The sequence below is a fragment of the Artemia sp. Qi Xiang Cuo genome, chromosome 15 (assembly GCF_049724085.1).
Source record: "Artemia sp. Qi Xiang Cuo chromosome 15, ASM4972408v1, whole genome shotgun sequence".
Lineage (NCBI taxonomy): Eukaryota > Metazoa > Arthropoda > Branchiopoda > Anostraca > Artemiidae > Artemia > Artemia sp. Qi Xiang Cuo.
In genome coordinates this window covers 25,913,819-25,940,958 of record NC_142808.1, presented here as the reverse complement: position 1 = coordinate 25,940,958, position 27,140 = coordinate 25,913,819, and the positions used below count along the sequence as shown (strand labels likewise).

General features: G+C 37.0%; 1 protein-coding gene across 1 annotated transcript in view; it reads left to right on the top strand.

Moving 5' to 3' along the window:
* Positions 1–586: 586 nt before the first annotated feature.
* Positions 587–27,140, top strand: part of LOC148943491 (uncharacterized) — a 53,554-nt gene continuing 27,000 nt past the window's right edge. Inside the window, exons 1-3 of the mRNA XM_089100901.1 lie at positions 587–719; positions 14,968–15,784; positions 24,360–24,639. Of these exons, the coding sequence (XP_088957027.1) occupies positions 715–719; positions 14,968–15,784; positions 24,360–24,639 (1,102 nt within the window). The 5' untranslated portion in view covers positions 587–714. The remainder of the gene's footprint in view (positions 720–14,967; positions 15,785–24,359; positions 24,640–27,140) is intronic.

The following is a 27,140-nucleotide window of genomic DNA, read 5'->3' as shown; positions in this document are numbered from 1 at the left end:
GTAAATTGAAACCACTTCTGTGTTCATAGCTTAGTTGAAACCCCCCAAAACAGGGTTGAATTGCGTAACAAAATTTAGACTTACCGGATAAAACTGACTTTATCCAGTAAAGATTTCTATAAGACTGTAGCATAGTCAGCTTCATTAGTCCCTTCTTCTAGAAGCAATCCAGCTGGTAGTTAATTAATAGGTTGGAATACTCGACTATTTCATCACAATCCTTGTTGATTTAGTTACGACCACGGTTTCTCGCAAATTAAAAAGATGAAAGACAACTCGAACCTTCACTGTAAAAAGAATAATACAATGTTAGGTTTAGCAATTCAAATCAGTCATTACACATAGCCGGCTTGGCCCCCGTCCCACCTGTGAACCTGCATATTTCAAAACCGATTGACATTCGTATTTTGTTTTGCTTGTTTTTTTTTTCCAGCCAAAGAACAAAAAATTGTTCATATGAGATTTGTAAAATGTGCGTCTTTAAGCAAGTCCTGCTGTTAAGTCGCGTGCTGAGAAACTCACCAATAGCATCCGCCTTTTTGTTTCCGTACATCCTTGTCTTGCTGGAACCAGGTATCCTCTAACATTAAATTTAGTTATTGTTAACAAACCAAACAAGAAACAAGTTGCACTGGATAAAGTTGCACAGTTTGACGGAAATATTAATATCAACTTAAAATGGAATTATGGTCAAGATAGTACAAGTCAGTGAAAATGAAGTAAGAATGAATTGATTGGTTTAGCAACGGTTTTTAACTTTGGCTCTTCATAGGCGCATTAAATTCACAGTTGGGGCTAATGTATGAAAAATTCCTACGACTTAGGCCTAGTTGAAAGTAAAAACAAATGAACTTTACCCCCACCCCCATGATGTGCAAATATATACCCTGATTCAGATATATTTAGGGATGGGGGTAAAATTCATTTCCGACAAAAATTATTGTTGCATTTGGAAAGAGCATAAAATGAGGCATCCAGTGTCTCCTTATGTGGTGGACTTCTCATACATCTATACCTCATGTGCCTTCCTTTCATTATTTACGCTATTTATCTGAATGTTGTCTGACCACTGGCGGATCCAGGGGGTGGGGGACCCCACCCCCAAGATTTTTTCTGGCGCTCTCTGATCCTGTTTTTATTCTTCTTTTACTCTTTTTTTTTAGAATAATTTTGTCAATTTGGTCAATTATTGGCACCTTTGTCACATTGCTGCCCTCGAGATCTTGTTCATTGGCGCCCTTGTCACATTGGGCCTCTCCCAAGATTTTGCTCTAGATCAGCCCCTGTGTCTGGCCATTTCGCATTGAAGTGGTAGCCTAGTCGTAGAAACTGAGGAGGGTGGCTCATTTGACTGAAAATACGAAGCTCTAGTCTCCTTTCTAAGCGTAAAAACTGATCAAAGAGCACAAAAAACCTTTTCCTGTTCTCTTTTTTGCTACCCAGCCTCCCTAACCCCCCAAGAAGTCAAATCAAAATTTTTACACAACTTATTAAAAATGAACGGAAAGCTCAACAAATATTCCATTGACATAAACCCCAAGCCCATGGGGCAAGGGCCATAAATTATGCAAATGAATAACTAATTGTTCACATATAGGTTTTGTAGTGGAAAAAGAGGTGCAAGTTTAATACCATCCAGTGGCTCTCACTAGCACAAAAGTAATTAAGATAGTAAAAAAAGTTGAGGTAAGTTTGGCGCCTCCCTCAGAGGCTGCGCTCGGCGGCAGCCACCAATTGATGCCACCAGTGTAAATCAAGTAATGAGGTGGTTTTCTTGTTCTTTTCCACTTTGCTGCCCTTGATAGTATCCGATCAATCGTTTGGCCTTCTACTGCCATATTATGACGTTCTTATTTATATCTAATTTGGGTAATTTAATCCAGCGAGCCGAAGCTAATATTGTCTGGTATAAAGACCATGAACCGCGGTTATTGTCTCACGTTCGCGATACAAGATCTTGAGTGTGGTTGCTATAAGACACAAGTACCAAGTGATTTTTAAGACATAAGATTTGTAGCGATATAAGCTCTTGGTTTCTATCGCCTAAACTACCTCTTTATATAATATTCTTTTGCAAAATAGAAAAGAAACAATGTTTGCAGGCAAGCATTTTTCCGATAGGCTAAAGTTTGCCGAACAGATTTTTTCGGTGCTTATGTGTTATAGCGACCACACTCAAGTTCTTCTTCTGTGTAAAATTTGTTTCTCTGTCTGCATTCGCAGATAATTAGCTTAGTCTCAGTGAGATAAACTACTATACAGTTACGGGCATATTTTAATTAAATATTTGATATATAGAGTTGGTTAGGCTAGGTATTGAATTCTGGGTGGCCTGCTTTACTTAATTCTCTGTTGTAGTTTCCATAATTTTGTTACCAAAGTATTATATTTTCATCATATTTTGGTATATCCCATTAGGGTTAACCTAACTTCACCTCCTTGGTGTGGTTGCTATAACACGTAAGTACATTTTCTCTAGAAAAAAAGTCATTTCTAACCAAAAATTTAAATTTTGGGATTTTTTAGTGATTTAGGTCTTAACAGAGGGTATGATATAAAACCCAGAGCGATGTTTTCATGAGCTCCCGCAGGCATTTTTCTTTGGGAAAAGGGTATAAAAATTGTTACTTTTTAAAACAGTGCCATATATCCAAGGTCGTATCCAGAGAGGTAGGGGGTTTGACCCCCCCCCCCGAAATGTTTGTCTGAATCGTAAAAAGGTAACATAAGTGAATATAAAAAGAATTGATGCGTTTTTTAAAGCTTTTTTTGGTAGACTCCCCCCCTGAAAAAAATCCTGGATACAGCCCTGCATATATCATACGTGTCATATATACCATGTATCAAAATATCATACGAATTCAGTACTTTTTGTGTACTTTTTCTCTTAATAGGGGGTGGGAGCAAAGTCCACCGGCTAAGGTTTTTCCCTCCTTATATTCATGTATTTACATTTTGGATCACGATAGTTACCTTTTCTTATTGCATTCCTTCTCCTTCTGTAAAGCACACGAAGCAACATTGCAAGCGCGTCTGCGCAAATTTCTGGGAATCAAACGCTTTAAAATGTTTTTTTTTTCTAGAAAAGCGTTTTCAAACGTTATAAATGTGGCATTTTTTTAACACTGGGAGAAAAATGACCCATCCCCCTTTCTGAGAGCGTTCATGAACGTTAGTTTTTAACCATCTCTATCATTGGCTTTTTCAATGGAAAATATATGTAATTATGTACTTCCGTTTGGAAGTTTTCTTAAGCCATTCCATGACATTCTGACACAAATCACTACTAAAAGAAACACATTCAAATGTGTTCCTATTTCAAGTCGTCAATCATGAAACTGACAATTTAAGAGTTCCGTGAAATAGAACTTTAATGTGATATGCAATAGCGACAAAACTACTAACTAAAATTACACCCAAGTCTTTCTTTGAGAATTACGGCATCTTTTTCAACTTCCAACCCGCAAATTAACTGTGACAAAATATTTTATGGTGTTCAAAACTCAAAACTCAAACCACAGTTTTGAAATTTGCTTACATGTTAGCGTAAAAGCGCTAAGTTTGTATCCAAACATATTAGGCTCATAAGCAAATCTTGTATCATAATCAACGCAGTAGTTTTAACTTAGCAAAGAGCGCTGTATCTCACATGCATTGTTTTTGTCCAGCCTCATCATATAGAAAGGATGATTGTAGAAAGTTTAAGCCACAAAAATAAAAAATTATTATAGCCTCTTTAAGCACTGAAACCGATCAGAACGTGGCCATCTTCCATTTCTAGAGTTGTTTTCAACCCGGGCAAGCCCTCGTCCTGTCATGGCACTAGATCGAAATTCGTAACACGTTACTCCGGGACTATCATTGTGTATTCCCAAGGGCTAGGATCCCGATATCCTAGCCCTTGGGCTAGAAATTTAGGTACTTGTCGGTTATTGGAAACACATTTAAGAATTACGCTTAGGTTACATCTCAGAAAACCAGTTTCATAGCATCAAAACAAGTGACAGATGATACAATGCATCGGACTTAGACAGAATGCAATGGGCTTGTATAATTTGGGCTATATATTTGTACATTAGGAGGGGGTGGAGGTGAGGGTTATGTTAGGTTTCCATAATTTTGTTTCATAAGTATTATTTTGTCATCATGTTTTGTAATATTTCATTAGGATTAACCTAACTTCACTTCTTTGCTGTGTTTCCAGCACAGTTTATATAATTAGCAGTATGATCATTCTCTATCTCATCCATTATAAAAACCCGGACCGGGGTGCGAGTGCTCCGGAGAACGTTTTTGCAGATATAAACATAGGCGAAGTCAGATTAGCGGGGATTCTGGTTAGTCTGTTTCCGATTGTTTTCATCGAAGTGCATTGAAACAATCGGAAACAGACTAACCAGCATCCCCGCTAATGCAGAAATAAGTGGGAGGAGCTTTTTGTTCGCAACGAGAACGAAGACCAGAAATGATCTGCGATAAGCTTACTGGTATATTCTGTCTACTGTGGTTTCCAGTAACCGACAATTACCGATCTTTATTCAGGCTATTGAAATGTGGAAAAAGAAAACTCCAGCAAACTCATCTTATAGTGGGTAATAATTTTGATAATTTCCTGACTTCTTTGTTTCACTTGCTTGGCTCGACTTACTGAGATTCAAACGCGGGAAGGGACGAATCTGCGAGGGACACATTTGCAGCAATCAAAGGCCTGAGCTTCAGAGTTAAACGAGGCAGCCTGGTATTTGACTTTCAATATGTTACATTTGGAAGCAAAAGGTGTAATCTTGAATTAATATTCAGACAAATACGAAATCCCGAAAGGGGAAAAATATGGATAAAGATATATCGCATTTTAATTACTTAAGCAATCTATATAAAGATCACGTTTTCCAGTTGGTAAGACGGAGAATGAATGATAATACAGTACTGTGTTTTGTTTTGTTAATATTGCAAAACTTGAAGTGAAATACACAGTTTGGCCTGTGCATGGTGTATTCCGAGAACAGAGTGTTTTCTGAATGTTAAAAATTTTAAGGTGGAACATCTATTTTTGAACCACCCAAAACATCATTTCACTTCCGAAATTATAAATGTACAAAGTTTTGCAATTGTGTCCCGGTACTTTCGCATTATATAGGCCTTTCTAAAAAGTCAAGTTTGGTTAATGCTAATGAAATGAAATAAAATAGGGTGAATATATAATAGATTAGAAACAGATATGGGCTATATATTTGTACATTAGGGGGGGGGGGCAAGCATTGCGTATATTAAATACGTAACCTAACCTAACCTAGGTACCTTTTTCCCCATCTAAACTCCAAAAAACCACAGTTTAATATCGTATACACAATTAAAACCACGCTAAACAAAGTATTTCTCTCATCGATGTCTTGAATCCTCTTGTTAAAACGGGTTTTTCAAAGCGTCTCTGCCGTTTGACTGTAGCATCTCTTGTTGGACTTCTTTAGAGAGGCCTATATAATGCGAAAGAACCTGTGTGCCTACTCATTCGTAAATCTCCCTCGAAATTTCCTTAGACACTTGTTGACGGCTTTAAAGCTTGTAGCCTAGGTGTTCACACTTTCTTTAATTACAGGACGATGGCAAATAATGCTGAATTACAAAATATTTCCCCATGTACACGGCTTTCTTTTTGGTAATTCTTTTTTAAGGCTTGGACACTTATGTCATCTTTATTTGTTTTATTTTTTGTGCCCAAAAGTCAAGTCATCAACTTAACTTGCTGATGATGCTCAGTTTATCTAGAAGCGTCATCTTTTAATCAAAAATGCGTGAGTGTTCCACAAATTGATTTGTCATGTATTTGCAAATACATTAGCGAATCTTAGTATACGCCCTTATGTACGTAGACCTTTTTTTCGTTACTTTCTGTACATGGCTAAAATGATAGTGGTATTTCATGCATGTCCACACGTTTCCGCAGAATCTTTACATATTAACCATCCGTTCTCTTGCGGTTTTATGGGAAGTGGTCAGCCGTTAAGAGCAATAATATACAATTTTTGCTTCCTTTTGCAAGTTTATTACTAGCAGAGGGAATACCACTCAATCCGGATTTCCTGACTCAGCTGGTGAAAATGCACAAACTATTAGTATCCGTTGCTTGATGAACAGATAGGCTACCTAGCTATTACATCTGTCAAACTGATATTTTTTACTTAAAATTTATATTTTAATTTTATTTTTGTTTGAATGTATAAGTTCAGAGCTAAGTTTAGACTCATAGGATTTTGACAAAACCCGATATGGATTTTGCTGGTATTTTTAGCTTGAAATATTTTCAAGATACCTTGCAAGGTTGGTAGGAAATCCTTAAAGGCTTTTAGAGCCTTTGTTTAAAAATAAAACAAACTTACCAGATTTTTTGACAAATTTTCAGGTTGAAATAGTGACAAAGCCCTTAAAGGATCTTGTCAAAGTCCCATGCGTCTGAACTGAGGTTTAGGCAGATAAATACATAAAGATAGCAGAAATTGAAATTAGAGAACTACTTTTTTTTATCGGGAATGTGTATACTTTTGAGATTAGTTAGGTTAATTAGTAGATTAATTAGGTAGCAATTCTGTGAAGTAGACTCTGTGTCCCTTGTCTAATGAACTACACAAAATGTGTTATCTGTAAGATTTTTGACTACAATAATAAAATTAGAATTGCCAAATTATTCTAGTATGTTCTTTCGAGATACGTGTCCTTTTGAATGTCTTTAAAAATACGAAAAGAGCTGGATAAAATCACTTTATGCCTACGCCTGTCTATAGAAGTGTATGTAAGATTAGTAGGGAAAGGCCACGGACTAGTCGGCCTGAAATCTCGAGAGGTTTTTACAACTTTTACAACTGTGTCCTATATTTTTTTCAATGACTTGTCCGACTTTGATTTTTTACACGAGCCCCTCCCCTTCAAGGACCATTGTGGGACCTTTCCAAAACAAATACCTATGCAGTCACCTGAATATTAATCGCGCTCTGTGAAAGTTTATGTAAATTAGTTCTTGCAAATGAAATTACCCGAAGCATGACCTATGATTGCCCGAAGTTTAGATGGTCAATGTAATAGAAAGCAAAGGGGAAAAAGGACTTAGCATAGACTTTAAGGATCCTAAGATCTAAAGGACCGTGGAAATAAGAAGAAAACACTGTTGAAAATTTCCTTGATGCTGTCCCTCGGACCGATTTGGGATGATATTGTTCATGCACTCATTTGCTGGTTTAAGTTTAACTTCTTTCAAGTTGCTCTAATTGAGATGACTCCAAAAGAGAGAAAATGGACATTCAGCACACTAGAAAATTAATTTTTTAACCTAATCGAAATCAGTGAGAAGAAAGACAGGTAATAATCGGAGCTTGTATTTAAAAACATTAAAATAGTCAAAGTGATGGATGATATCTCATATACATAATTCAAGTAAAAAACAGGTCTATTGTGAACATATGAAGTTCCTTATATGCTCTCAGCTGGTGAACAAGAAGATGGTCTTGCCTTTGTAGAAATTCGAAATTGGAATTTGAAGTGCTATTCAAATAGATAAACATGTCGTCGTGGACTTCGTGCCTGAAACCGAGGGGTCCATCTGAAACATTTCCAAAATGAGCCACTTTGCTCACAAAAGCCTGTTGTGTCTTGTGCCTCTTTATCCACTGTTTTAGTGGTTCTTAAACTGTGAGGCGCGGCTCCCTGGGGTCGCTATAAGGGCGACGCAAAATATTCAATAAAATAATGCGACAAATTAGATGGAATCCTAATTCTCAAAATTTTTGAAAAAAAAAGTTTCAGTTTTCACGGAAAAATTAGAGCTATGCAAAGTAAAAGCTAAGGAAGGTAAAAGCACAGCTAAAAAGCTAAGCAAAGTAAAAAGCAAAGTAAAAAGCTAAGGAAGGTAACTATTTTCCCTTTTTGCGCCATTTTGTTATATTAGTTCCATTTGCAACGTCTTCTGCGAAACAGGCTTTTGGGCTGTCGCAGTTATAAAAAGTAAGAATCGCTCAAAAATTAACGTTGAAGAGCAGATGAAGGTCGCCATATCCAATTTTACTCCAAGATTTGAGAAGTTAACAAGTGAACAACAGCCACAGCCCTTGCAATGATGGTTTTAATAACATGAATATATTAATAGATTGTTTAAGAATTTGAAACTTGTGTTTAACTTATTTTAAACTAATCTAATCACATTAAACTGCACTTAAACTACGATTCGAACTTTTCTTGAATGCATTTTCACCACGACCAGCCGCTGCAGCCAAGACCCTGGTAACTGTAACTGTAGACCCTGGTAACTGTATAGACTCAATACGGTAACCAAGACCCTGGTAACTGTAACTGTAGACCCTGGTAACTGTATAGACTCAATACGGTAACCAAGACCCTGGTAACTGTAACCATGGGCGCCCATATGGGGGGGGGGGGGGGCCCAGCCCCCCCCCCCCTGGCTGAATGATGCTGCCTTATTTTTATATTTTTGTTCTGAGATTTCTATTATATATCACTAAAAGTGCCAATTAGATGAGGTTTGCCCCCCCCTGGAATTCAGCTTATGGGCGCCCATGACTGTAACTGTAGACCCTGGTAACTGTATAGACTCAATACGGTAACCAAGACCCTGGTAACTGCATAGACTCAATACGGATATTACCGAAATAGTTGGAATTGCATATCTTATATAATTCTAAGGAAATGGTACCCGTTTTTAAATGTTTCCTGTTAAAGGAATAATTGATTTAAAGTAGTAAGCTTTCAATTTTCTCAAGAAGGTGGCGAATTTTGATACAATCTGATGCATTAATGGAGCCGTGAAAAATCTGACGTTTTCAGGGAGTTGTAAAAACATTAAGAATTTTTGCACTTAACATATTTCCAGATGTATATTTGCTTCATCAAGGGCGGGAGATTACCGGCAATGACCTAGATAAAAATGTTTTACTTCTTCCAGCCATTTCTTCTGGAATTGTTCCAAGGGGGAAGGTAGAGGTTGTCCGGGAAAATCAATTTTTCAAAGAGCTGCCAGAAAAGAGGAATTTTTCCAAATTTGGAAGATTTTACACTTTTCGTATGCTTGTGGTCGTCAAGGGAGTGTCGAGAGAAGGGGGAATGCTCTCTATTCTATCCTGGCTAGTTTTATCCATGAAGCGGTATAATTTAATAAAGTTGGTATCAAATGAAGGCATGCTTTTAGGAAAGAGATTTTATGGCTATATGGTAAAAATAATTTTAAAATCATAGACTCCATTTTCGACTATTTCTACAAATGAGAAAACAAAATGCAGTGTATTTTTGGAAATAAAACTTAAATAAAACTAAATAAAATGTATTTTTGGAAAGTTCCGAACATGCTGAGAATCAAAAAAGGATTTGAAATGGGTTAAATCAGTCGATACAGCATGCTGAAAATGACGAATAAGGGTACGACTTTTGCCCCTTAAATTGCACATTTTAGTGCTATTATTTACACCAGTCGATAGAGCATGCTGAAAACAAGAGACTGAGTTTTTTCCATTAAATATCACATTTTAGTGTTATTATTTACATCAGTCGATAGAGCATGCTGAAAATAACAAATAAGGGTACGACTTTTCCCCCTTAAATATCACATTTTAGTGCTATTTATTTACACCAGTCGATAGAGCAGGCTGAAAACAAGGGACCGAGTTTCCCCCCTTAAATAGCACATTTTATTGCTATTATTTAATGCCAGGTTTAGTCTCCCACTCTCACAGGCCAAAGAGCCTTTGTGGGGGGTTAAAAAAAATTCTCAGTTTCTTTTAAATAAATAAATGGTACTTGTCTAGAATCCAGAAAACACGCGGGAAAAACCGCATATAAAATTTCAAAGATGCCATATGAAAAACAGGTTTCCGCTGGCTAGTAAGGTTTTGCTCACTCCGTGACAAAAATAGGTCAGGTTGCGTATTTAATACATGCTATACTTTACCTCCCCCCCTAATGTGTAAATGTGTAGCCCAAATTTGTTTTTGAACTGTTGTATTTCCATCCTATTTTGTTTTATTTCATTAGCATTAACGAAACCTCACTTATCGCGTGTTTACTGTATTTTAGACAAGTACCAAATAAATTTTGTATCACAGTTTGGTAAACAAATATCATGTACGTCCCTTTGGACATTACAACCAAAATGACGTCCCTATTCTAATTATTTCTGGTTCGTTTTGTTTTTCTCGGGAAGAACAAAACGAAAACAAAAATTGGAAACTATTCTCAAACACTCGCGTACTGAGTTTGACTTAGCAAAAAGCGTCAATGCCAAGGATATTGCCAAAAACAAATTATTTTGTAATTAAATGTTTGGATGTCCATTATTTCGTGTTAGAATCATTACATAACCAAAAAGAACTTTTTACAACTTGCTTTTGCTTTGCTGGGTACACATAGTACGTCAATTTTTTCTTTTGCTAATAAAAATGCGTAGTTCGACTCTGAGAGGAGCCAATACTTGTGGCGCCGAGAACCTGTCTTGTTTTGTCGTTCATTTTGACAGAGAAAACATTGAATTTTGTGGAATTGTATTTAATCATTTTCTACAGCAGGAATGCCATACATATGGCTTTGGAGGTGTAAAGTAGGCCCTGGAAGATTTATTGTCGATATATATATATATATATATATATATATATATATATATATATATATATATATATATATATATATATATATATTTGCAGTTTATAGTTCTCATGGACTGGGCCAGATTTGGCTCCCTGTCCAGGTCTTGCAAATAATTATGCATTTATTTAGAGTAATGCATGTCATGAATGAATATTGGTCATACCAGTATCAGAAGTTTTAATTGATTTCGACTGTTTATTGGAATATAAAACAACTGAAAATTGAATTAGACAAAGTCCTCTGAATTAGTCTGAAGCCCGTGAGAGGGCTCATTCAATCGAAAATTTAAAGTTCTAGTAACCCGTTTAAGGTTTAAAAGTGACCAGAGGGCAACCATGCAGATTTTGTGCCCTTTTATGCCCCTGGTTATCCTTGAACGCTCCATGACATCGGATAAAAATCCGATTGAAAGTAGCCTATGTCTCTCCAGGTGGCCCTAGCCCAAGCAGCTCCATGGAAATGGACTCCAAATGGTGCCAACGGTCCATTCGTAAAAAATACAGAAAAGTAAGGGCGCTGTGCACCTTGTTAAGACCAAAATCACAAAAGGAATTCAAAGTTACTTCATTAAAGGTAGAGTTTGGGCCCATAACCCCTCGACCTCTCCCACCCAAATGCCAAATTTGTATCTGTAACGTGGGTATATTGGACCTTGTTTTAAATTAAATAAAAAAAACAAGTTTTTTAAACTGAAATTAAGGAGCGACATTAAAACTTAAAACGAACAGAAATTATTCCGTATATGAAAGGGGCTGTGCCCTCCTCAACGCCTCGCTCTTCACGCTAAAGTTTGACTTTCTCACAACTCTTTTTTTTAAACAATAAAAACTTTAGCGTAAAGAGCGAGGCGTTGAGGAGGGCACAGCCCCTTTCACATACGGAATAATTTCTGTTCGTTTTAAGTTTTAATGTCGCTCCTTACTTTCAGTTTAAAAAACTTGTTTATTTTATTTAATTTCTGATCGTTTTTTAGTTAATGCAGCTTTTATTTTGGCTCACCGGCATTGAATAAGTAAACAAAATTTGTATAAAAAATTTAATTTTCTTTTGCTAAATGGCTGTCTCTAAATTTGGTTCTGACGTAATTTACAAATTAACTTACGTAACGAACTTCTATATTCGTATATTTTTCTTCTGGCAAAATATACACAATTGCAGATTTTTGCAGATATGAGCTTGAAACCTATGTTATAGGGTTTTCTGATACGCTGAATCTGACGGTTTGATTTTCATTAAAATTTTTTCACTTTTAGGGGATGTTTCCCCCCCTCTTTAAAAAATCAGGTAATTTTTTTCAGGCTCGTAGCCTTTGATGAGTAATACTAAACTTAATAAAATTCACATATTTAGAATCAGCATTATAAGCCCATTCTTTTGATACATTTATTGACACCAAAGTTCCGTTTTTAAAACTTTCGATTACTATTGAGCCGTATCGCTTGTTTTTTTTATTGTTTTTTTTATTAAGTATATGTTATTACGTATATGACGGGGTTCTCCCTTATTCAATACCACGCTCTTTACGTTAAAAGTTAAAAAACAATTTTATTCACAAACCCCTGAATCACAAAGGCCGTTTAATTAGAATAGATAGCTCTTTTGAAAGCACTAAAAAAAACTGTAACGTAAAGAGCGAGGTATTGAATTGGGGGAGAACCCCCTCATATACATTATAATTTATGTTCATTTTAAGTTCTAATGTTGCTTCTTACTTTCAGTTGAAAAAACTGTTTTTTTTTAATTTAATTTCTGATCGTTTTTTAAATAATGCTTGGAAATCTGGCGCCCCCTTCAGAGAAATATCCCTTACCCCAAACGACCATCCTCCACTGAAAGATTTTACCGATTCATCCCCTCCTCCAGACCCCCGCCCCTCTACCAAAAACCTTCCTGAAAATGTATCTATACGTACCAATAAACAAAACGAAATGCAAGCAAAGGGCAAAGTTCATAACTTGCAGCGCATTCGCTGGGAACTGTGGGGGATTAAGTCATCTTAAAAGACATATTTATTAGATTTTCGACTATGCTGGACAAAATGGCTATCTCAAAATTTTAATTGGGTGACTTTGAGAAAAAAATTAGCGTGGGAGGGGACCTAGTTGCCCTCTATTTTTTTTGGTGACTTAAAAAGGGCCCTAGAACTTTTATTTTCCGTTCCAATGAGCTCTCTCACGATATTTTAGGACTACTGAATCGATACAATCACCCTTGGGGAATAAAACAAAAAAACACACAAATAAACACGCACCCGTGATCTTTCTTCTGGCAAAAAAATGCGATATTCCTCATTTTTGTAGATAGGAGCTTAAAACCTATACAATAGGGTTCTCTGATACGCTGAATATGATGGTGTGAATTTCATTAAGGTTCTATAACTTTTAGTGGGTCTCTCCCCCTTTTTTTGAAAATCAGCCTAATTTTCTCATGCGCGTAACTTTTGATTGGTAACATTAAACTTGATGAAACTTATATATTTGAAATCAGAATTAAAATTTGATTCTTTTGATGTATCTATTGGTACCAAAATTCCGTGTTTTAGAGTTTCGGTTACCATTGAGCCGGGTCGCTCCTTACTTACAGTTCGTTACCGCGAACTGTTTGATCAGCAAGCTAAGTGGAAGTGCCGAATTGACCTAGTGAAAAACGATCTAGGTCCGGATTCGGTGCAAAATCAATTGGGGATGCAGAGATATCAGCAAGATCGGCAAAGGCAAATGCAATCTTTGAGCCATCTGTTGGTATTTTTTTCTCCCGTTCTTTCCTGGCCATGGAGCCATACCGAGGAGAATATTTTGAAGAATATTTCATTGATATATGTCGGAACTGAATCTTATGACTCGAGGCAAATAGTTTTCCCGTTGCTGGCGTGTACGCAGTATTTTTTGGGGAAGGAAAGTTTTCAGTAAAGCGTAAATAACGCTCTGACCTTTAGAAGACCTTTAGGGGGCGTTAATCTTACTCATGTTTGTGGTAATTTCTGTTCGTTTTAAGTTAAACTTGATTATTTATTGTAATTCCTTAACTTTTTTTAAAATTTTTTTTATTATTGAACTTTACTTTTGCTTCTATTTGGTTTAACTTAGCTCTTTACGTTTCTTTGAAAACTTCTTTTTTTGAAAAGACTTAGATTAATTTCTGTTCTTTTCTATGCGACATTGATGTTTTTTGTTGGCCAATAAAGGAATATTTGTGAAGTTTTTATGGTTTTTCTGCTTAAGAGTAAAGATTTTGGCTCGCTATTTGTATATTTAAAAATTACAACACAGGTTTTAGGATTTGTTTTACTAAAACTTTTTATGGATGAGGAATGGAATATTATTCAAATAAATAGATTGAAAATCTGTGTAATTTCTGGCCTCCTATAGGGCTGAAATCATCCTGGCCCCATCCTGTTAATACCTTTTAATTCAAACGAATTTAAACGAATTTTGATCGACAATTTTATTACGAAAATATTATTGTCTTATACTTTTTTAAACTGCTTGTTACTTCAAATACATTTATTTTGAACTTAATTCTCACAAAGGGTTCTGATTTGTTTTTTTAAAATAAAAAAATAAAAATATGAGGCCAAGAACCAATGCAACCCGATTTTTTTCTGGTTGAGGTTTCCTTGGTTCTGACATTTTAATTGTGCTATCCTCGTGGTTTGAAATTCAGCAGATAAGATAAAGTAAAAAATACCATTTAAAAACATCTCGAGGAAACGTAAATTTTTGGATTTTTTTCCGGGAAGTCTGAATTTTATGTATTTTTTGGACGAAAATGAAGTCTAAACAAATTTAAAAGCTTATATTCATTATCATCAGGTCAGAATATATAGTGAACTTAAAAATCCATTTAAAGCAAAAGAATTCATTTTAATTTTTTGAGCTGAATTTTTTTTTAAATTTGTTGACCTGTAATTTGAAGCATCCCCCTGTTTTGGATTTTTAGCATGTCATACTTCAGATTGTTCTGAACATTTTACTGTAAAAATAGTTCTGTTAGCAATTTGTTCCACCTCAAACCAGTGGCGGATCCAGGGGGGCGAGGGCACGCGCACCCCCCTAACGTAGTCCAAAATAGTGTAATTTACTTAATTAACGTAAAATTGTGGTAACTAAAGTTGCCACTAACGCAAGTTTATCGGAACGACCTATTCCCCCCCTTCCCCCCAAAAAAATCTTGGATCCGCCGCTGCCTCAAACCGTAGAATGACTAATCTTTTTTGTGTGTTTGAGCATTCACTGCACCCCCCCCCCCCTCTAGATAACCATACTTTTATGTTTCTTATTCTCGCATAGTTGCATAAGCCTATTATGTTTATATTAAATATTTTTCTAGGTATATTTGCTTCTTCGCTGTGACAGCTTCCCTTCTACTAGAAAAAGCGCATGCTGATTGGTCTTGTCCCAAAATTGACGAAAACACAGGCATCGAATGTCATTGTGATCTGCCCCATACACTTCGCTGTACTGGACAACCATCAGGAAATGTGACAATAAACCAAATTATCACACCCATAAGGAATTTACCGAATGATAAAGCTATATCTCTTCTCGAAATATCAATTTTGGGTTTGAAGAACCTTCCGGCTGAGTTATTCACCAACGTCAGCTTACACGGTGTTGTAATATCAAGTGGTGAGATAAATGCTATATCACCTGAGTGTTTTAAGGGCTTGACCAGCAATCTGTCAGCTCTGGGGCTACCGAACAATCAACTTGACAAGATACCATCTTTTAGCAGATATTTATCAGACCTTGAACGACTCGACTTGTCAAATAATCAAATTAAAATCATCCCCAGCAAAACTTTCATTGGGCTTGATCGTTTAGAATCTTTTGATGTGAGTGATAATAAATTATATCGAATTGAAACCAGTGCCTTTTCTTACCTTAGGAACCTGAAAACACTTTCGCTTCGTGGCAACAGACTGAATGGAACTACTTTAACTTTGGAAACCTTAGATGGACTAAGCTCTCTTCAAAAACTTGATCTGAGAAAGAACCTTTTTTTCGGAAGTTTAGGGTCCAACTTTCTAGATGGACTGAAAAAGCTAGAAGTCCTTGATATGTCAGTTAATAACATCACTGCATTGAGAAGAGGAATGCTAAATGGCTTAGGGGCCCTTAGTTCGTTGAAACTATCATATAATCAGGTATGTGAACTTTTTAATTCTAGTATACTTTATCGAGCCATAAGTGAACACACATAAAAATGCGCTGCTTTGTATTTGATGAAGCTAGCAAAAGATACCCAGCATGCGGTTGGCAGCATATATTCCATGTATTAATTTACGATTAAACTGATTTTTAATCAATTTTAAAGGGTAGTTTGTCCCTTGAAAACTTGAGATTCTGAGGCATAGGGATTTACTTTGTCTCTTCTCTCAAATTATTTGAAAAAAACTACGTTTTCTAAAGAGTTAAAGAGGCTGAGTTACAAGGTCGAACCTTAAAACGTACAGGGATTAGGAGGCACAGTTGAGGGCTACCACCCCCAAACCCCCCGCTTTCGCAGCCTTTAAATATAAAAAAAAATTTCTTTAAACTGAAAGTAAGGAGCGACATTAAAACTTAAAAAGAACAGAAATTATTCCGTATATGAAAGAGGCTGTGCCCTCCTCAACGCCTCGCTCTTTACGCTAAAGTTTGACTTTCTCACAACTCTTTTTTTAAACAATAAAAACTTTAGCGTAAAGAGCGAGGCGTTGAGGAGGGCACAGCCTCTTTCATATACGGAATAATTTCTGTTCTTTTTAAGTTTTAATGTCGCTCCTTACTTTCAGTTTAAAGAAATTTTTTTTTATATTTAAAGGCTGCGAAAGCGGGGTTTGGGGGTGGTAGCCCCCAACTGTGCCTCCTAATCCCTGTACGTTTTAAGGTTCGACCTTGTAACTCAGCCTCTTTAACTCTTTAGAAAACGTAGTTTTTTTCAAATAATTTCTGCACGTTTTTGTACAGTTTATTACTTATTATTGCTTGACTAACTGTTAGCTGATCGTGTCAGGAGTTAAAGTTGGGGGACTGCCGCCCACCAGACCCCCCGCTCTTGAACATTCTTGTGTTAAGGCTTTTAATTCCTGAATACTCAAATCACGTCGTACAGGGTGCCTCCTAATCCCTGTACGTTTTAAGGTTCGAACTTGTGACTCAGCCTCTTTAACAGCCCCCCAACTGTGCCTCCTAATCCCTGTACGTTTTAAGGGTCGACCTTGTAACTCAGCCTCTTTAACTCTTTAGAAAACGTAATTTTTTTCAAATAATTTAAAAAAGAAACTGAGTTTCTTTTCAAAGTATATAAAAAAGTTGCTCTGATGGTGAATCGAACCCGAGTTTTCCGCCTGAAAGTCTGAAGTCTCAGCCGCTGGACTATACAAACACAATAGTAATTGTTGTTTAGCAAATAGAAGGTATTTTCGACGCAAGCAAATTCCCAAAAATCTTGATATGTGGTTTTTGGAAAACAGGGAAGGAGTGATCAGATTGAGCTGAAATTTCGACGATAAGCTCCCAGGCCCCAGGAAAGCTTATCCTCTAAATTTCAGCCCGATCAGACAACGTTAAAGGGGGGTTGTGGAGGGAAAAATTAACATGGGCTAATAGAGGAAACCGAGGTTTTTCGTAAAGGTAAATTCGGGGGATAATTTTTTCGGTCTGAAAATATCAAAAGGCCCTAACAGGTCGAATTCTGCTTTGAATGAGTCCTCATTCAACCGGATCCGTTGCCAACTGTGGCCTGTAGGCGTGGCTAAGAAAAAAAAAAAGATAAATTTTAAGTGGCTATATTTGGTTTTTTGAAAACAGGGAAGGAGTGATCGGATTGAGCTGAAATTTCGAGGATAAGCTCCCGGGCCCTAGGAAAGCTTAACATCTAAATTTCAGCCCAATCGGACAACGTTAACGGGGGGCTGTGGTGGGAGGGTCCAAACTTCCGGCCCAGTTTACCCCATGAAGATAAAGTCGGAGGAGGATGAAATTTTGCAAGTTTCTTAGTTTGAGCTTGGGCTACAAAAAGAAATTACCGCCGTCTCTCTGCGACCTCTAGGACCTGAAATCGCTTAACATTGTGGTGGGTCGCCTCTTTATAGAGGCACAAGTGTGCCTCCTTGATAGCCATTTTTGACCTCCTCCACGGAACCTAAATTTTCTTGAATCTCCGGGCACTTCTTTTAAATAAAATAAAATATAATAAAAGGTTATAAATATAAATATATAAAATGTAATACAAAAATACACATATAATTATAAATATAAAGTTGAATACAAAATTTAACAAAATAAAAGTTATAAATAAAATTTGTTTTTTTATTATTCCTCCCTTCCCCCGGATTTTTTTATTATTGAGCTCCAAAACGATTCTTGGGTCCGTGCCCGCTGCAGTTTGAAAATACCCGCAAACAGAAGATGGGAGCTAGATAGACGAGTAATATACAATAGGGCCGTTCTTTTACTTATCTTTGTTCTAAGATCTTACATTTCTTTGACAAAGAACGCTTAAAAGTGAAATCTTAGCACTAAGATCTTACATCTTATAGCGTTCTTTTGCAAACGTCCTTCGTCATTCTGCTCTGGTTAGTGGTCTAAGAATAATTACGAGTATATCCACAAACTTCGCTCATCATTGTTCTATATGGCAGAAAGATGGCGTCTTTCACACATTTTGCTAACATCAGTGAGCTGTAAGATCATAGGCGAGCGCGCTGCCTAAGTAAAGAACGATGTGGCCACAATGTGTTTTTTTCTTCTTCTTCTCTTCTTTCTTAGACAGGCACTTCATATCGAAGGAGTCGTCGCAGAAACTTCGAAAAGGGCTCATTCGATTGGAAATTGGGGTGGCTAGTACCCTTTTTAATAGTCGAAAGTGATTGGAGGGCAAATAGGGATAGAAAATGTGTTTTTGAGGAGGACACTCCCCCACAACCCTCAGGGCAAGGGTTTTAAGTTAGCCCTGGGGGCATATAAGGTTTTTATAGAAGGCGTTGTCGTAGTATCTTCAAAACAGGCTCATTCGATTGGAAATTCGAAGGGCAAGTACCCTTTTTAATAGTCGAAAGTGATTGGAGGGCAACTAGCCCCCCCCCCTCCACGACCATCATTCCCCCAAACACATCCAATAAAAATTTTGAGATAGCCATTTTGTTCAGTGTAGTTGATTTCCGAATATAAAATGTTTTTTTGAGGAAAACAGCCTCTCACAACTGTAAGGGTAATGGTTTCATTCTATGCCCTGGGGGCATATAAGGTTTATATAGAAAGTGTTATCGTAGAAACTTCAAGAAATGCTCATTTGATTGGCAATTCAAAGGACTATTGCCCTTTTTAATTGTCGAAACTGATTGGAGGGCAACTAGCCCCTCCCCCACGCTCATCATTTCCCTAAACTCATCCAATGGAAATTTTGATAGAGCAATTTTGTTCAGCGTAGTTTATTTCCACATAGAAAATCTGTTTTTCAGGAGGAAACTCCCCAAAAGCCCCCGAGGCAAGGGTTGTAAGTTATGCCCGGGGGGCATATAAGGTTTTTATAGAAGGCGTTGTCGTAGAAACTTCAAAACAGGCTCATTCGATTGGAAATTCGAAGGGCTAGTACCTTTTTTAATAGTCGAAAGTAATTATGGGGGGGGGGCAACAAGCCCCCCCCCCCACCACGGCCATCATTCCCCAAAACACATCCAGTCAAAATTTTGAGATAGCCATTTTGTTCAACGTAATTGATTTCCAAATAGAACATATGTTTTTGAGGAGGAAACTCTCCCACAACCCTCAGAGCAAGGGTTTTAAGTTATGCCCTGGGGGCATATAAGGTTTTTACACAAGGCGTTGTCGTAGAAACTTCAAAAAAGGCTCATTCGATTTGAAATTCAAATGGCTAGTGCCCTTTTTAATAGTCGAAAGTGATTGGAGGGCAACTAGCCCCCCCCCCCCACGCCCATCATTCCCCAGAACACATCCAATCAAAATTTTGAGATAGCCATTTCGTTCAACGTAATTGATTTCCAGATAGAACATATGTTTTTGAGGAGGAAAGTCTCCCACAACCCTCAGAGCAAGGGTTTTAAGTTATGCCCTGGGGGCATATAAGGTTTTGCACAAGGCGTTGTCGTAGAAACTTCAAAAAAGGCTCATTCGATTTGAAATTCAAATGGCTAGTGCCCTTTTTAATAGTCGAAAGTGATTGGAGGGCAACTAGCCCCCCTCCCCATGCCCATCATTCCCCAGAACACATCCAATCAAAATTTTGAGATAGCCATTTTGTTCAGCATAGTTGATTTCCAGATAGAAAATATGTTTTTGAGAAGGACACTCCCCCACAACCCTCAGGGCTAGGGTTTTAAGTTATGCCAGGGAGGCATATAAAGTTTTTATAGAAGGCGTTGTCGTAGAAACTTCAAAACAGGCTCATTCGATTGGAAATTCGAAGGGCTAGTACCCTTTTTAATATTCGAAAGTAATTATGGGGGGGGGGGGCAACAAGCCCCCCCCCTCCCTCCACGCCCATGATTCCCCAAAACACATCCAATCAAAATTTTGAGATAGCCATTTTGTTCAACGTAATTGATTTCCAGATAGAATATATGTTTTTGAGGAGGAAACTCTCCCACAACCCTCAGAGCAAGGGTTTTAAGTTATGCCCTGGGGGCATATAAGGTTTTTACACAAGGCGTTGTCGTAGAAACTTCAAAAAAGGCTCATTCGATTTGAAATTCAAATGGCTAGTGCCCTTTTTAAGAGTCGAAAGGGATTGGAGGGCAACTAGCCCCCCCCCACGCCCATCATTTCCCCAAACACATCCAATCAAAATTTTGAGATAGCCATTTTGTTCAGCGTAATTGATTTCCAGATAGATCATATGTTTTTGAGGAGGAAACTCCCCCACAACCCTCAGGGCAAGAGTTTTAAGTTATGGCCTGGGGGCATATAAGGTTTTTAAAGAAGGTTTTGTCGTAAAAACTTAAAAAAAGCTCATTCGATTGGAAATTCAAAGAAATAGTGCCCTTTTCAATAGTCGAAAGTGATTGGAGGGCAACTAGCCCCCCCCCACGCCCATCATTCCCCTAAACACATCCAATAAAAATTTTGAGATAGCCATTTTGTTTAGCGTAGTTGATTTCCAGATAGGAAATAGGGCATATAAGGCTTTTATTGAAATCTTTGTCGTAGAAACTTGAAAAAGGGCTCCTTCGATTGGAAATTCAAAGGGATAGTACCCTTTTTAATAGTCGAAAGGGATTTGAGGGCAGCTAAACCACCTGTCACACCCACCTTTTCCACAAACATATCCAATCAAAATTTTTAGAAAGCCTTTTTATTCAACGTAGTTGAAAATTAAGGACATCAGGTCTTTAAGGATTACAACCCCTCCCCCCAGAGCTTTCAGGGTAAGGGTTGTAAGCTATGAACTGGGGCATATAAAGTTTTTACTGAAAAGGATGTCTTAGAAACTTCAAAAAGGCACATTCAATTAGAAATTGAAAGGGCTAGTGCCTTTTTTAATAGTTGAAAGTGATTGGATAGCGACTAAAGCCCCTCTCACGTCCACCATTTTCCAAAACACATCCAAACAAAATTTTCAGATATCCATTTTGTTCAACGTAGTTGAACGTTCTGGAAATTAGGTCTTTTAGGATGATAACCCCCTCAGAGCCCTCAGTGCAAGGGTTGTAAGTTATGCCCTGGGGGCATATAAGAATTATATAGAAATTTGTTACATAAATCATAGGCAGCACGATCGTGCTGCCTAAGTAAAGAACGGGGACACTCTAGAACGAGACAAGAAATGGGGACTAAGTAAAGAGGAGGACACCCCCCACAACCTTCAGGACAAGGGTTTTTAGTTATGCCCTGGGGGCATATAAGAAAGATGTTGGCACAATGTGTTATTCATTAATTTTTTTCCTTTAGAGCAGGGCCCTTCGTATCGAAAAAGTTGTCGTAGAAACTTCGAAAAGCGCTCATTCAATTGGAAATTGGAGTGGCTTGTGCCCTATTTAATAGTCGAAAGTGATTGGAAGGCGACTAACACCCCTCTCACGCCCACCTTTTCCCCAAACACTTCCGATCAAAAATTTGATATAGCAATTTTGTTTAAAGTAATTGAGAGTTCTAGAAATTCGGTTTTAAAGAATGAAATCCCCCCTAACAGACCTAAGGGTAACGGTTGTAATTTATTCCCTGGGGGCATATAAGGTGCTTATAGAAAGCGTTGTCGTTTCCAAAAGGGCTCATTCGATTGGAAATCGAAAGGCCTAGTGCCCTTTTTAATAGTCGAAAGTGATTTGAGGGCAACTAACCCCCCTCTCACGCCCACCTTTTCTCCAAACATATCTAATCAAAATTTTTAGACAGCCATTTTACAGCTTTTTTATAGTAAAGATCAAAGTGGGTATAATTTATTATTTTTGTTGTTGTTGTTGTTCAGACCAGGGCACTTCGTATCGAAGGAGTTGTGGGAACTTCGAAAAGGGCTCATTCGATTGAAAATAGATAGGGCTGATGCCCTTTTAAATAGTCGAAAGTGATTTGAGGGCAATTAATCCCCCTTCCACTCCCACCCTCCCACGCCAACCCTCCCATTTCTGCTCTTAAAATTTAACCAAATCAAAATAGCGTAAGTGTATCCAACCAAGCTATCAAAGAAAGTAAACAGATTTTTTGTTAATGGTACCAAGTTTTCCATTTCAGGTCAACTAGAGGAGGTATGTAACTAAATTAAACAGTACTATTTGTATCCATATTTTTAAAAGGGTTCATGTTGTTAAGTATTGATAAAAATTTTTACTCGGCATACAAGCAGCAGACCAAACTATAAGTCTATAAAAACAAAACGATTTTAAGTCTTATTTTCTTTGTCCCTTAAAAGAATATGACAAAATAAAACGAACAGAAATTAATTAAAAAAATTTTTTTACACTAAATAAGTTTTTCAAAGAAAAGTAAAGAACTCTATTAAACAAAAAATGAGCAAAAATAAAATCAAATAATCTACCAAGCGTGAAACTACCAGAAATCAGCATCGATAAATAAATGAAACCCAAAACGAACTAAAATTACAATAATTAACCGAGTCAAACTCAAAACGAGCAGAAATTAACATAAGTTGGGCGCAAAACCCACATGCCTTCCCAAGGCCAGAACAAAATTTTCAATTTACTGAAAAAATAAAAATGAATGTGCATTGCCGGTTTAATATACATATACTGATATTTAGTAATAAAAATGTTAATATTATTTGATTTATTAAAGTTATAAAAGCAAAAACATTTATATTTTTTAAGTAAAATGCAAATTTTGTTCTGGCCTTGAGAAGGCATAGGGGTTTTGCACCCAACTTATGTTAATTTCTGCTCGTTTTGAGTTTGACTCGGTTAACTATTGTAATTTCTGTTCGTTTTGGGTGTCATTTATTTATCGATGCTGATTTGTGGTATTTCACGCTTGGTGGATTATTTTATTTTTGCTCATTTTTTGATTAATACAGTTCTTTACTTTTCTTTGAAAAAGTTATTTTGTGGAAAAAGTTTTTTAAATTAATCTTAGAACAAAGATGAGTTAAAAGAACGGAAATCTTAGAAGAAAGATGTGAGTTCTTTCATGTAAGATCTTAGTGCAAAAGAACAGGCCTAATATCCATCCTAGAAGAAGTAACCCTCATATAACCCTAGGCTATGTAAAAAAAATACTAGCATAATAGTTGATGAAAACTTATTCAACGACAGGTAAGAATGAAAAAAAAAGAAATATCATTCATTGATCCTCACAGCATATTAAAATTAGAAATTCTGTCATTTTTTTGGTTAGTTTTTCTTATAGCCGGGCAATATGAGACCATTAGAGGGAGGCTGGGGATGATTTGTCAAAAACGCAAACAAAACTATAAAAATGAGCATAAAATTAGCAATCTAAAAATATCTCTCTTTTTGTTCTAGCATGTCTCCTTCTGAAGAGCCGCTATTCTAGACCTTTGCCAAGCTCTGTATTGAGGCACATAGACTTACGTATTAGGGAGGGGGGTGGAATGAATTAAAACAGTTCAAAAAAGGCCAGTGAGTCCAAAAATAGGCAAATATGAGGGAGAGGTAAATACGGTGGATGCTATTTGGGGTGGGAGGGGGTGAGGACTAATCCCATGCGTAAGAGCTTGGATCAGATTAATCCTTAGTCAATAAATATTTGGTACTCTTCTATTAAACGGACTCTTTTATATACGGCAATGCCCGAAATAGATTGAGACGCGTGATGAAAACAGGTTTACAATGCCTTCTGGGATATAAACAAAGGCAAGAATTGTATTTAAATTGTTTTTTTGGGGGGGTTTAGGGGGGGAAAAGGTACCTAGGTTAGGTTAGGCTACGTATTTAATATATGGTATGCTTTGACCCCCCCCCCTAATGTGCAAATATATAGCCCAAATTTGTTTCTAAACTATTATATATTCATCCTATTTTATTTCATTAGCATTAACCAAACTAGCACTATATAAAAGAGTCCGTTTAATAGAAGAGTACCCAATTTTTAAACTTAGTTGTAGAATAACTGAGCTCCCTCGAAATGTTTGGTTGGGATTTATCGTGATTGTAAACAAGCTGCGACGACAAATCATTTGATGGGTACGTAATTTTTCAATATATTCGACACAGAGCCTGTAATCACCAGAGATGTCATTATGCAAATTAGGGCGTCACAATTTAGTTTTCATGGTTACTTGTTGTCAATTTACATGTTTCCTTTCAGATTGACGTCATCGAAGATCAAGCATTTATCAACTTGAAAAATCTACTGGCTTTGGACTTGAGCCATAATAGGATTGTTTCTGTTTCTACCGGTTCATGGACTGGGTTGTCACTTTTAAAGACTCTGGACTTGAGTCATAACTATTTAAGAACTATTGCGGTTGACCTGACAGTAGGGTTGACGAACCTGAAGACACTAGTCCTTGCTGATAATGATATAACGGGAATTAGAAGCGGAAGCTTGCAGAAACATGACGCTTTGGAAAACTTGGTCTTAAGTGGTAAGCTTCTCACTTATTTTGTTCAATGATAGGGGTTGGACGGGCAGAAGCGCTTCCAGGATTTTAGTTCGAGGGGGGGGAGGGTTTATTAATTTTTTTAGGGAGGGGGGGGGTACACAAAAAACCTCAAAAAACGCATACAAAATCTGTTTATGTCCATTTTTGTTACGTTTTTACGAGTCAAACAAACATTTGGGGGGGGGGGGGTTCAAACCGGATAATCCCCCCCTGGATACTGCCTTGTGGACGGGGTCTACCTACTTGTTGGCTTTAGTTGAGTAAGAAGGTACTGTTCTATTAGCTAGGCAACACGCGAGACAGCCACTCGAGAAAAGCGTAGATCAAATAGGCATTACCCGGTAATTCCTATGAGACGCTGAATAAACAAGGGGTTTCTCACTTCGGGAACTGTATTTAAATTTTAGTTTTTTGGGGTTCAGGGGGGAAAACGGTACCTAGGTTACAAGGCCGTATCCAGGGGAGGGGTTACCCGGTTTGAACCCCCCCCCCCCCCGAAATTTTTGACCGACTCGAAAATTAGTAAAACCTAGGTAAAAATCAGTAAAATTAGTCGAAAACTGAGTCAAAAATTAGTAACCCCCCCCCCCCCAAAAAAAAAGTCAAAAATTAGGAAACCCCCCCCCCCTGAACAAAAATCCTGGATACGGCCCTGCTAGGTTAGGTTACGTATTTAATATATGCTATGCTTAAACCCCACCCCCCTAATGTGCAAATATAGAGCTGAAATTTGTTTCTAAACAATATATTTTCATCATATTTTGTTTTATTTCATTAGTATTAACCAAACTTCACTTTTCGAATGTTGCCCAGCTAATAGAAGAGTACCAAAAAGAATTACTGAATTATATGCAAAACTAGCGTTTTCACTAATGAGGTGCAAGATAAGATTTATTTCTGATAAATGACAATCACAAGCCCAGATGGGCCGAATTTGCATTTTTGGAATTTTTGCACAATCTAGGGTCTGAAAACTTTGGTGACAATGTTTGGTACTAGTGAATTAAACGGGCACTTTTATATACTGTATATGGAATGTCAAACGGGAGATGCTATAGATACCGGGACAGATACCCGGTACTAAAACAGTTGTTAGAGTGGGATTGAGTGAAACGAGTGATCTAACATAAATGTTAAAATTACAATTTGGGATTTGCCATTTATGTAATTCTTATAATTTTGTTCATAAAGCATTATAACCGGGTATCTGTCTCTGGTTAGGTTATTTATTTAATATATGCTATGCTTTACCCCCCCCCTCCCCTAGTATGCAAATATATAGCCCAAATTTGTTTATAAACTATTATATATTCATCCTATTTTATTACATTAGCATTAACCAAAATTGACATTTTTTAGCAGCATATAGAAGTGTCCGTATAATGCTTCAGTACCCAATGTTTCAACAGAAATGTATTATGAAAGAATGAGAGCATTATAAGCAATATTTCAGAGCATTATCATCAATATTTGGTCACTAGTTGACAGTAGTGAGTCAAGCCTGGTTCAACATTGGTTAATTTAGATAACGATATCTTTATTGACTGGTTATTGACCTTGTGATCTTCAATCTTAAATCTATTTCAAATAGTATCTTTCAGAAGCGTTTTCCCTCAGTCTTTTAAAATGTCTGCATTTTATATTTAAGCAGTTGCTGAAATCCATATCAGAAAAGGTACGGGATACTCATTGAAAACTTTCAACTTAATGCCTAGATAAAAATCTTAAGAGCAAACGTTTATCTTTATGCTGAATGCTAACGCACGGAATTCTCTGACCCTTTTAAGCGCTAAGATGACAAGCAACGCATTAAGGGTAGTGTAACACAATAGCTAGACCGGAAGATTTTACAATCTCTTTACTACTTAAGAATGGAACACTATTCAGCTCTTTAGACCCTTCGCTGCCCCTATTCTACTTTCAACTATTTTTGTTCCATGACGATTTGCTATTGTCAGGGTATTATTAACCAGGGGAAGGTGATAAAAAGTGCGAGGAATGTGGTGTTTTGTTAATTTTAGTAAAGTAAGAGACTTCATTCTGAAATTAATTCTAGATCCTGTTCAGAGATTGGTCTAATTTGTCTGTTTGGCCCTTTTTTTAACGCAAGAAGAATCCAATACTTTTTTGCTTAAGTATTGGCTCCTTTATCTTACCATGTGTAAACCCTCTGTGTTCGCATTTCACTTAATGAATTAATGAATTGATATTTTTAGTTGTGGTTTTACGATGGCGGTTACGAGCTGCTCACATATTCCCATTTTCAAACTGACTTAGGTGGAGCCCCGAAAATAGATATTTTTGATAACCGGTTATCGCTAGAAATTTGTAAATCAGTTCAGAAATTATACATCATGCATAGGCTCAGCACCAGTCGCTTTTTTATTCAGTTGCTGCTAGAGGCTACGTTTTTTGGAGATGGGATAGAGACTATATAGCAGGCATGTCAATTCTGTTTATCACGAAAGACGGTATTAACTAGA